A 12,276-nucleotide genomic window follows, 5' to 3' on the forward strand; every position below is an offset into this window, starting at 1 on the left:
CGTCGTGGGCGTGAGTGTGATCCCTCTCGCACGTTCACGCGATGGCGCATGGCTCAACGTGGACGTCGAACCGCCAGGCGCAGAATGGCACCCCGTACGGCCGTATGGGACCAGGTCTCGGCCGGAAGCCGACATGGGCGTAAACTGCCCGGCACCGGGGGAATGAGACCAGTCTAGAGCCGCTCCGGGATCCAGCGGTGAGTGGGGTCTCGGACTGACGTTGACGCGGACGTTGCACGGCTCGTCGTGGATGAGACTCAATTCGTCATGCACGACGACAGCGTGGCTGGACGTGGGCGTGCACTGCCAGTCACCCTGTGTCACCCTGGACAGCCACCTGGAAGGAGGTCTCGGCCGGACGTTTACGTTTACGTTGACGTTACGGCTCGTCGAGTGACGCAATTCAAACTCGACGAGGCTCGGGCTAACGTGGACGTAGCATTGCCAGGCACAGGGTGGAAATGAGACGGGTCCGATGTACCTGCGGGATCCGATGGTTGGTCGGTTCATTCTGTCTCGGTTTGCGAGGTGGTGAAGGTGGGTGCGGATCCCAAAAAGCAGGCAGGATGGTGCAGGAGGTTGTTTGACAAATTGTATTGTAATTGTATTATTAAGTGTATTATTAGGAACAAAATGTAAAACATCAAAATCACCTGAATGGAAAAACAATGCAAAGTAGCAAAAGAAGACCAAGAGTAAAAGTCCGCCAAGGTTAAACAAACACATACACAATGCATGCCGCAAACAAGCAGCAAACAATGAACCGACACCGGATGGTCGTGCCGGGTGTCCTTTTAAGAGACAGTGATTATAACGACCAGCAACTGCGAGGCTGTCGGAAGGGCTGACGTCGCTACCCGTTGGTCGCCAATCTGATCGGGACGACCAGCACCTGTGCAGGTGCAGGCGGGGCCGACAGCGCCCCCCGTTGGTCGCCAACCAGACCCTGACAGTAGCGATCAAGCTAGCTAGCGATCATGCTCTCTTTCTATTTAGCTATGTGGCTATTCCCTTACACCGCCATCGATCAAGTTAAGGCCCGGGGGCCAAATCTGGCCCGCCACATCATTTTATTCGGCCCGTGAAAGCAAATCAAATTTGTGAAATTTAATGGTGCTTGCAAAAATCCGAACCAAAATTTCAAATTTTCCCATGTGAACCACAATAACAGTTAATGTTTTTGATTTAAAAGTCTAAAATGAGTTATTCATTCATTTGTTGTGTGCTCTACATGTAACTTGTGAAAGGAATGAAACATTCTAATGGCTTCCCCAAATTTATAACGCCCCCCTAGATAATAATAATAATAATAATAATAATAATAATAATAATAATAATAATAATAATAATAATAATAATAATAATAATAATAACAATAACAATACATTTCATTATAAGCACCTTTCAAAGCTCTCAAGGACACTTGACAGTCACAGACAAGCATAGGTACTATAATAAATAAAATACAATCACAAATAGAATACAATAAATAAAAATACTAAGTTATACAGTTATACAGCTATAAAGAGAAACAAGAGAAAGAGCTACACAGAAAATGTGATTCTAAATAGGTGGGTTTTGATATGGGATTTGAAGGTGGGAAGAGAATCGATGTTACGACTGTTGGGAGGAATCAGAGCTACAATGTGGGCCGCTCCAAAAAAATAACTGACACCTTTGGTATTCGGAATCGCTTAAAAAGTTAAAAGAACATTTCATAACAGCCTTGGTTTGAAGAAAAGCCTTTATTTCCTCTTTGCATTAGCATGCTTGCGCCTGGTGAAGGAAGCAGACGTTCAGAGAACCAAACGTGTCGAGACACAGTGAGAGAGAGAAAGACTTGAGTCCATCTACTGTTGCTCTGTCCGGTCGATGTGAGGAAAGCATTCAGTTTTTTTTTTTTTTTTCAGTTTGGGTCAAGCCTAGTGCTGGATTCTCCGGATGGACTGCACCTGGTTGGTGTGAGCCTGGGTGCTGTACTCGTTGTAGTTTTTGTACTCGCCTTGGTGTCGATCTCGCTCCAGAATGTACTGGTAACCACGGTAACCGGGGAACTGGTAGGCCACCCAACTGTCTCACACACACACACATATTTAATCTTGATTAATTTTAGCCAGCGAATGAAAGGGAAGAAAAAGTCAGCAATTTACGCCGTTGTGGGCGTGAACACATGACTTAATTTGCTGCCAATCAAAGCGTTTCATTTCTTGTAAATGTAGGACATCGCTGTGTGATATAAGACACATCAAAATGTCCGTGACCTGACCATTGTTATTGATCTTATGTTTTGGGCTGTTATGGTAACACAAAATGTGCTAATTACCTCATCACATACACAATGAGGTGGAGAAAATTTGTCGCTGACTATAAATGTGTCTATACACAACCCCTACCACTAATTAATTCCAGATTTATTTGTTGAATCATATTTTTTTTTCCTTTTTTAAATGAAGAGTTGTGAAGAACTTACGCTCCGGAGTTCACTTTGATAGACGGCACCTCTTTGGTGCACCAGCCCATAGCTTGTAGGGAAGGACAGTCGTCGCTCATTTCAAATTTACGTCCCTGGAAGTCCTCATTCTCGTACAGGGTGACTTTGCTGTCGCTGTGGTTCTGCAAGAGACGTTTTCAGCAATGGATCAATTACAATTTGGATCTATCGACAGCAGTGCCAGGAGGGCTCCTTTTGTGGTAAGTCAAAGAATCACTTCCTCGCCACGGTTCGGTTGCACGCTAATGCCGAGAAGGAACAAACAAGTAACAGTATAGCAGGTAGTCAATAGCATTTCAAAAAAAAGAAGCGTGAAGCTGTGGTAGTCAATGTTGACATTCACTGTCAAACTAAACATCAAACTAAAAAGAATTACACTTTGTATATTTTGAACAACCACGTGTGGAAAAAATGTAGCATTGAATTTATTTATTTATTTATTTATTTATTTAATTAATGTTATTTGTTAATGTAGATGTTTATTTATTTATTTATATTATTATCATGTATGTATTGTATAGTATGTATTTAATTATTTATACTATTATCATTTATGTACAGTACATGTATTTATTTATTTATTTGTGTTTTTGTTTGTTTATGTGTTTAGTTGTATATTTTATTTATACTATTATTATTTTGTTTTTATGTATTTATTTATTTAGATTATTTAGATGTATTTATATTTACTTATATACATAATTTAAATATTTATAATTACATCAGTATATATTGTATTATATTGTATAGTATTGCATTTTTTATTTATCAATGTATTTATTCATGTGTTTATTTATTTGCTTATTTTTTATTTTAGTGTTCATTAGGTGGTCATTCAAACAACACCAAAATCATTCATTCTGGCACGAAAGGCAATTGATCATTAAAAAATCATCATTAAAAAAAAAACAATGCGAGTGAAATTAAAACTGATTTTACGATTCAATCCAATTCTCATCACACCCCTAACATGCATATCATTGTCAAATGAAACATCAAACTAAAGACAATTACACCTGATGTATTTTGAATGACGAGGCTTATTCGCTATCAATAATTGTTATGGAGGCTATCTGGGAAGTCCAAACAACATGTAAAAGAACAGTAGCGACTTACGGCACACTTGATGGGCCTGAAGGAAAGAACGTGCTCCGTCCTGTAGCTGCTGTTTCCGCTCCAGGCCTCGTAACGAGGGTAGTCACCCTTCTCCAGGATGAACTGCTGGCCCTGGAACTCGGGGTACTCGTACCCCACCCACCTACAAATGGAGCAAGAGTGTTGTGGAGTGTGAGGGTGAGTGTTAAGATGACACTTTGCATTTGTTCGGACAATATGGTGGTGTTTGGGGCTCACAAAGACCCCGTCGTGAACACAGCTGCTTTTTCATTGAAGGGCAGCACAAAGCAAACATTTCATTGTGCCGCAGCTGAAGGCCTGTTATCTGATCGCCAGTCAGTCAGCCATGATGGCTGCCGGCCAGCAGATGCGCGCACGGCCTCGGCGGTTCGTATCTAAGCTAGGTCACGCTTGATGCATGCTAACCAGAAATGTAATAATAATATGCATGCATGCCATTGTTTGGGGGAGCGGTGATGGTTCATCACACAAATTAGATTTTCAAGAAATGTATAGTGAGTTGGACGATGTGAAGTGCATTCGGAGTTCATTTTTCGAATTGGACATTATTAATTAAATATATCATATATGCTTTTTATATTGTATTGTTATACTTTGCACTATGTATGGTTCTTTTTATGCAATTTTTTTTGTGCACTTGTACGGTTCAGTCTTTATTTCTGTCTTTTCAACCTGAAACCCTTTTCAATTTTTCCTGCTGTAGATTGCAAATTTCCCCACTATGGGACGCTTAACAGCTTTCTGATTCTGATGAACAGGGATGTAAAAAATCTACACACCCCCATTTAATTAAAGGCAAGATTTTTTTTGTTATCTAAAAATAAATTAAGAAATGAGCCCGGCATATAAAAACATTTCCCACTGTAGCCCTTAATTCTGTATGTGCTGAAATGATTGTCTTTTTAGTATTTTAAAGGTGGGATGTAAAAAAAATGACATAAATCTATTGGCTTGCTAGCTAGCTTTCTGTCTATTTGTCATTCTATTTTATTTGAGTTACTTCCTGGTTGAGTGAATGCTGGCGCGTGTGGCCGCCGCTACTCACCCACAGAAAAAAGTATCCAGTAACTGTAAAGTTACAGTTTAGAGTTTTGAGGAGTTACAGTTGAGAGTTGTGAAAGGCGCTTAAAAGTGAAACATGTTATTATTATAAATAAAAACAAACAAACAAATAAATAATACAAAAAAATAAATAAACTACTAAATAAATAAATACATGAATAACAACGATTAAATAAAAAATAAAAATAAATAGATAAATAAATAAGTACAATTTACGAACGAGTGAATGAATGAATACAATACAAAAATAAATACATACATACATACATACATACATACATACATACATACATACATGCATGAATGAATTAATAAAGAAAGAAAGAAAGAAAGAAAGAAAGAAAGAAAGAAAGAAAGAAAGAAAGAAAGAAAGAAAGAAAGAAAGAAAGAAAGAAAGAAAGAAAGAAAGAAAAGAAGGAAGGAAAGAAGGAAAGAAGGAAAGAAGGAAAGAAGGAAAGAAGGAAAGAAGGAAGAAAATAAAGAAAGAAAGAAAGAAAGAAAGAAAGAAAGAAAGAAAGAAAGAAAGAAAGAAAGAAAGAAAGAAAGAAAGAAAGAATGAAGAAAGAAAGAAAGAAAGAAAGAAAGAAGAAAGAAAGAAAGAAAGAAAGAAAGAAAGAAAGAAAGAAAGAAAGAAAGAAAGAAAGGAAGGAAAGGAAGGAAGGAAGGAAGGAAGGAAGGAAGGAAGGAAGAAGGAAAGAAGGAAAGAAGGAAGAAAATAAAGAAAGAAAGAAAGAAAGAAAGAAAGAAAGAAAGAAAGAAAGAAAGAAAGAAAGAAAGAAAGAAAAAAAGAAAGAAAGAAAGAAATGAATGACTGAATAAATAAATACATAAATAAATGGAGAAATAAAAAGATGCAAAAATACATAATAAATAAATAGATAAATAACTGCATAAATAAATAAAATCAATAAATCAATAAATAAATAACTAAATAATCAAATACATCAATAAAAAAATACATTAAAAAATAAATAAATAAATGTTTCTTTCACTGTTCATATCTAACTTACTGCGGCTTCCAATTCCAGCTGAAAAAAAAACAATCTCAAATAAAGTTTAACTGTTCGAGTACCCAATTCTTTTATTCTTTTTTTGGGGGCGTGGCGGGTTACATCTCCTCAACCATTGTCTGAGAAGGATATGAAATGAGTTTAACGTGGAAACGCTGCTACCCGGCGTCTTACTTACGGTCCGTTGTCAACCTTAATGGACCGGATCTTGTTGAAACCTCGTTCCATGATGTTCTGGCATTCCAGCATGAACTCGCATCGCTTGCCCTGGAAGTTTTCCTCTTCCCAAACGGTAATCTTGAACTGGCCCATCTGCTCCAACTGCTGAGTGTTCATGGTTGCTGCCGCAGTCTGACAAGGCATCGGACATGAGAATTGAATCGGAGCCACTGGATTAATGGACATCACTCTCACATTTACGACATGTTGAAGGCTCAATTTGACTAACTGCGCATTTTATCAAAATCAAAGATTTTTGTCTTTAAACTCATTCACTGCCAGACAATGTGCAAAAATGTGTCCACTCCAGTGCCAGGGTTTTTGTCATTGTCACTTGAATTCCAGGAAACAGAGACTATATGATTTAGGACTACATCAACATTGAATTCAGCGTAAGAAACCTTAGACACTCTTCTTTCAGCAGAAAAAAAGAGTTAATTCCTAAATTATATGGGTCTGGAGTTATCTGAGCTCGAAATGGGGGTGGCTGTTCAAAATACAATGCAATACATACATATTGGTTTATATAACGCTTTAACAACAGCCATAGCTGTAAGAAAGCGCTATCATGGACAAAAGGGAAATGCAGCCCCCCCGTGGAAGGTAAAAAAAAAACATTGCCAGAGGTCTGACCATCGTCTTATCGGCACCCCAGCAAGAAAACAAAAACCTAATGAAATTTGGGAATGGCACTCCATGTCATATTTTCAGTTGCCGAATAAATTCAGGGATGGCAGTGAATGAGTTAAGGTACAATTTAAAAAAAAAATGTATCATATTTTTTTTCACCAAAAATCTAAAAGTTAAAAGTATCAAACAAGGTAAATACCAAGCCAGGAATTTGTTACTTACACCATCCCAAACATGGATGAATTCTCCCACTGTTATTTAAAAGTCATCACAATGACACTGACTGATCAGAAATATTATTTTTACTCTCATTTGCATAACATTTCTCTCGACAACAGACGAGCATTTTGATTATGACCTGCATTCACAGAGCTGACTCGGTAATCAAATATCTTGACATACTTACAGACGGTACTGAAGTGGGGCAGATCGGGTAAAATCAATGACGGCTTAGAGACCCTCGCTTGCCCCTTTATAAGGCTGAGCCCCCCCTGGACCGTCCGCCCAGCGGCATTGCACACTCAGCAGCCCGGCAGGCCTGACGGAAAGGGCGGCATTAGCCGAGCGCTTTGTGGAGAATACGCGGCACCATTGTCCTCTGAGCCCAACACCCACTTAGTCATCACTATGACTGCCAGGGCTCGCCATACAACCGTAACGCACTGACGTGACATTTTCATTGCTGCCAAAAGAATAGACAGGTTTTTTTGCTCTCTCTCTCTCTCTCTCTCTCTCTCTCTCTCTCTCTCTCTCTCTCTCTCTCTCTCTCTCTCTCTCTCTCTCTCTCTCTTCTCTCTCTCTCTCTCTCTCTCTCTCTCTCTCTCTCTCTCTCTCTCTCTCTATATATATATATATATATATATATATATATATATGAGACCTTGGCTTACGAACTTAATTGGTTCCAGACAGAGTGTGTAAGGCGAAAAGTGGAAAATAGGAAACCATTAAAATGAGAATAATGCATTCCCAGGTCTCCATAAAATATAATTTTCAATTAAATAAGCCTTAAAACTACACACAACATACCTTATTCTATGTATAATAAATGTGCTATTGTATTTTAATGAAAGAAATACTCTGCACTATATAATAAAGTCACTTTATTTGTAATGGTCGTTGAATAGCCTTTTCTGGAACTGTTCAATAAAAGCCTGCACATCAACTCCTGGATGGCCCGCTTCTGCTTGTCCTCTTGAAGGCAAATCAAATCCTCTGTGTTGAGGACTTCATTATGGTCAGCAACAAGCTCCTCGATGTCATCTGCATCCACTTCGAGTCCCGTAGGTGCTGGCAGACCTTTTATTACAACAAAAGGCACGAGTCCGATGATTCCACGGACGGGGAATAAAACGCGACAAAAGAAGGCATGCGGGGCGATCCATCCAGCACATTCGCGATCCCGGAAAGCACCAAACTTACGCCATCGCTGCTAACAATCACCTCGGCAAAGCAAAGTCTTGAACTTGCCAGCACAAGACACAGCGATGCGTCATAATCATGTCATTAGTGACGTGACAGTGACTTGTTGAAATGTCCCAGTATCGGTGATGAGGGGATCAACACGCACATTCGCGATCCCGGAAAGCACCAAACTTACGCAATCACGGAGAACAATCACCTCCGGCAAAGCAAACTGTTGGACTTGCCAGCACAAGCGTCGTAATTTTGTCACTGGTGAGGTGACAGTGACTCGTTGAAATGAAATGAAATGAAATTGAAGTGTCTTCTCCGGCTGGCGGAGGTCGCGAGCGGCGGCCCCGCCCCAGCTGTCAACTCGCACGTGACAATTTCGCTGTCATTAGTCATGTGAAAGCATCGACTAAATAACACCTTTGTGTAAAGCTTTTAGGCAAAGGATGGTAGCAATGGTGAACGGTACCGGGCTCTTTATTTGTAGAATGGTCGTAGAAAGTTAATCTCAGGGAAGTGTCACACAGCGTGAGAGATGTGTCAGGATGAGATTCACATGACGGCCATGGTGTGCATATGTGATGCGACAAACGCACACCGCGTTCGTGTTTCTTAATGATCTCCTTCTTCTCCTCGACGGTGATTATTAGGGGATCATCTTGCATTCATTTCCTAATAGTAAAATTATCTGCAAAAAGCTCCTCTGAGGTAATCGATGCGTGAATTCAGAGAGAGGGGGTGTGGAAAGGTGCGCCGGCTGGAGCGCTGTTCGGTCGTGTGCTTTCGCAGAAGATCCAAAGATCACTCCACCAGATCCGAAGATCACTCCGCCAGCCGTGGTGGGTGTATATCACGAAAAGTAGTGATACTCACGGCGCTGCCACAATGAGTGATGTGTCGTTCGCGAGAGCCTGTTTTCCTAACAAGAAAATGGTGGCCGACTGTTTTGTCCTCTATTCCCCGCCCCCAGTCTTCGGTTAAAGCCACGTGATTGGTCAAGAACGCAGCAGTGAGGGGGGTTAAACATTGAGGTGAGGCAGATGTGACAACCACTTTTGATAGTTTCATTTCTTTTTATCTAGGTTTCCATTTATTTGATCCCCGGGTAACGTGACATAATCGTAACAATATATATAGATATAGATATTATTTTTTTACATGACAATTCCAATGTTGCTTATTCCATACATTTGGGGAAAAAACTCACCGAAAATATTGTTATGATTATGTCACGTTACCCTGGGATCAAATAAATGGAAACCTAGATAAAAAGAAATTAAACTATCAAAATTGGTGGTCACATCTGCCTCACCGTTTGGAAATCTGTGTTCGAACCCCCAAACCTCCGAAGGACAGAGAACGGCTAATCCTTCGTTAGTCTGACATCTAGTGGTCAAATGAATATTTCCGTCACAGCAAATAAAGTGTGTGTGTGTGTGTGCGTGCGTGCGTGTGTGTGTGTGTGTGTGTGTGTGTGTGTGTGTGCGTGTGCGTGTGCGTGTTCGTGCGTGTGTTTGTGTGTGTGTGTGTGTGTGTGTGTGTGTGTGTGTGTGTGTGTGTGTGTGTGTGTGTGTGTGTGTGTGTGTGTGTGTGTGAGAGACACAACAGTTCTGTAACCCATCCATTGTTGTTGAACATGTTTGTGTACATCGAGCAGGTGAGGCTTATGTGGACACAGATGTCATAAGCGGGTGGTCCAAAGCAGACCCCCCCAACCCCCTACCCAAAACACAAACACACACACACACACACTAACACACGTGTACACAAACCAATTTTCCTGTGAAATCCATCGGGTATTTATTTGCATGTGATAAGCATTGAATTCAGTGTTCTATCTTTTTTTTTGGGGGGGGGGGGGTTCTTGGAGGGTGTGGGTGGATCAACTTGAACGCTTGCACATTTACGCTTTCATCATCGCACTTTATTGTGCGACTTGTGCTCGAGGACGTGAGTTAACAGAGCAGAGCAAGCTCTTGTTTCCAAATTACTCGGAACACAATTATTTGAATAGTCAGTGAACGCACCTGCACACACATACAACAGCGTTTGCATACACACATACGTACACACACACACACACACACACACACGTGACTTTTTTTGTCACCGCACCGAATAACCTTCTCCAGGTGGAAGGTTGCCAGGCAACTAATCCAGGTAAGGATGATGCGAATTGGACATCTGCTCCGGACGATATCTGAGCGTGGACGTTCCCGAAACAAAAGCAGCTGGTGGACCCATTTGTCACCTTTTTCGGTATTGGATTGGATTGGATTTGCCTTTATTAGTTTCGCAGTGGAGAAATTTACATTACACAGCAGCAAATTTATGAAAGGAATGAAAGTAGAAAAACAAAATACAGGAGCTGCTGGAAAGGCAACCACTCTCGCGGCGCCATCTTATAATCAATAAAACAAAAAAACTAAATGACAAATAACATTACAACACAAAGACACAGAGAGTTATTCATTCTTCTGTCATGAGCCAGTTGACAGCTGGGCAGGGCCTCCGCTCCCGCCGTACGCCAGCTGCTGTCAATTTCCTCATCACTGACTGTTTGACATTTAAACCCGACGCTGGCACTCACCCAGCGTCGGAAGATACTTCGCCTCGCGCCCTGCCACTTTCATCGTGTAATCAGTACATGATTTGCTTCGCCCGAGGAATGATTCTAGCCACGAACGCGTTTGTTTTATTGCACCGTGTCGTAGGTGGTTCTGCACCCCCGTGTGCCTCTTTGTTTTCTTAGTTAGTGTGGTTGGGTGGATTGCCGCCGCTCACCCACTACCATTGTCATTTAGTCATTCTTTGTTTTGTTCTACAAACTTTTTACCGGGTCCGCGTCTCCTCGGACCCGCGCTTTCTGTTAATAAATCTACTGCCTGCACCAACGCCTCTGTCCTGCTTAGCGATCCACCACCAATCCCTAACGTTCCCGCTCGTCAGCTGCCACTGTCGCCGCCGGATCGTGACAGAATCTTCCGACCAACATGGATCCCGCAGACAGTAACCGTATCTTCTCCATCCTCGCTCAGCAGGCGGAGCAGCTCGGTCAATTGGTGCCCGCCCTCGCGGAGGTCCGCCACGACATCACCCGATTGGCCCAACGGGTAGAAAGACTTGAGACCAGTGGCGCCTCCGCCTCGGGGGCCGTCCCTTGCCAAACTATGAGCCGCAAACCCAACATCCCACACCCCGCCCGTTACGGAGGGGAGCCCGGACGCTGTGCGCAATTCCTGCTGCAGTGCTCCATAGTATTCGAACAACAACCCTCCGTATACACCACTGACGCGGCCAAAGTGTCATATGTTAGCAGCCTGCTTGCCGGACCCGCAGCCGCTTGGGCGTTGGCCGTCTGGGAGCTCCGAGCCTCCTTCCCGGACTTCATCGCCGAGCTACGGCAGGTGTTCCATCACCCGGTGAGTGGGCAGGAAGGAGAGGCCCAGCTGTGGATCTGCCACCAGGGCAACCAATCGGCGGCGGAATATTCAGTCGCCTTCCGTGTTCTGTCAGCCGCCAGCGGGTACGACGACCGTGCCCTGCGGGGGATGTTTCGGCGCGGGCTCAACGCGGTGCTGAAGGACGAACTGGCCACCCGCGACGAGTGCTCCAGCCTTCGCGAGCTGCTCTCCCTCACGCTGCAGCTGGACAACCGGATGCGAGAAAGGGCCCGGGAGCGTGCTGCCCAGGCTAATCCCGAGCCGCTGGCAGGGACCCGAGGGGGCGGTGCCCGGACCTTTCTGCGTGGGGGGCACGCGGCAGTGGAGTCTATGGAGATGGGGGGGCGAAAGGGCCGCTGCGCGGCAGCCGGAGTGACGCAACACCGGCCTGGGTTGCCAGCTCTGTGGGAAGTTGGGTCACCGAGCCCTGGACTGTCCTAGTTGGGGGCTTCCCTGGAAAGCCCTCCAGTGACTGTAAGTTGCCCCGTCCTCCCAAACTACGGCTCCCTTTAAGGTCCGCGGGTGGGTTCACGTCCCGGAGACTTGAGCTGGATGCCGTAATACACGGTCCCACCAGGACCATGTCTGTTCGGGCCCTAGTGGATTCGGGGGCCGAGGGCTGTTTCATAGACCCGCGCATCGTGTCTGCGTTGGGTTGTCGGCTTGTCCAGCTGGGGGCGAGTCGGAGCGTACTCGATCTCGACGGGCGGTTACTCGCCGAGGTTAAGCAAGAAACCGCGCCGCTTCGACTCGTACTCTCGGGCAACCACGTAAAATACCGGCGGTTCTTCGTGATGCCTTCACGCTCGGTTCCCATCGTGCTCGGGTTACCTTGGCTGGGGACCCACAATCCGGACATTTCGTGGGACGG

General features: G+C 43.5%; 1 protein-coding gene across 1 annotated transcript; it reads right to left on the minus strand.

Moving 5' to 3' along the window:
- Window positions 1-1,726: 1,726 nt before the first annotated feature.
- cryba2b (crystallin, beta A2b) lies at window positions 1,727-7,108 on the minus strand. Its single transcript, XM_089002362.1, has 5 exons — window positions 6,956-7,108; window positions 5,879-6,051; window positions 3,608-3,749; window positions 2,471-2,613; window positions 1,727-2,070 (listed from the first exon to the last, which is right to left on the minus strand). Exons 2-5 carry the CDS (start codon window positions 6,034-6,036, stop codon window positions 1,923-1,925), a joined length of 591 nt encoding a protein of 196 aa, XP_088858488.1. The 5' UTR covers window positions 6,037-6,051; window positions 6,956-7,108; the 3' UTR covers window positions 1,727-1,922.
- Between the last annotated feature and the right edge of the window lie 5,168 nt (window positions 7,109-12,276).

Source organism: Hippocampus bargibanti, linkage group LG08, assembly GCF_051943395.1.
Source record: "Hippocampus bargibanti isolate YZ-2025 linkage group LG08, ASM5194339v1, whole genome shotgun sequence".
Taxonomy (NCBI): domain Eukaryota; kingdom Metazoa; phylum Chordata; class Actinopteri; order Syngnathiformes; family Syngnathidae; genus Hippocampus; species Hippocampus bargibanti.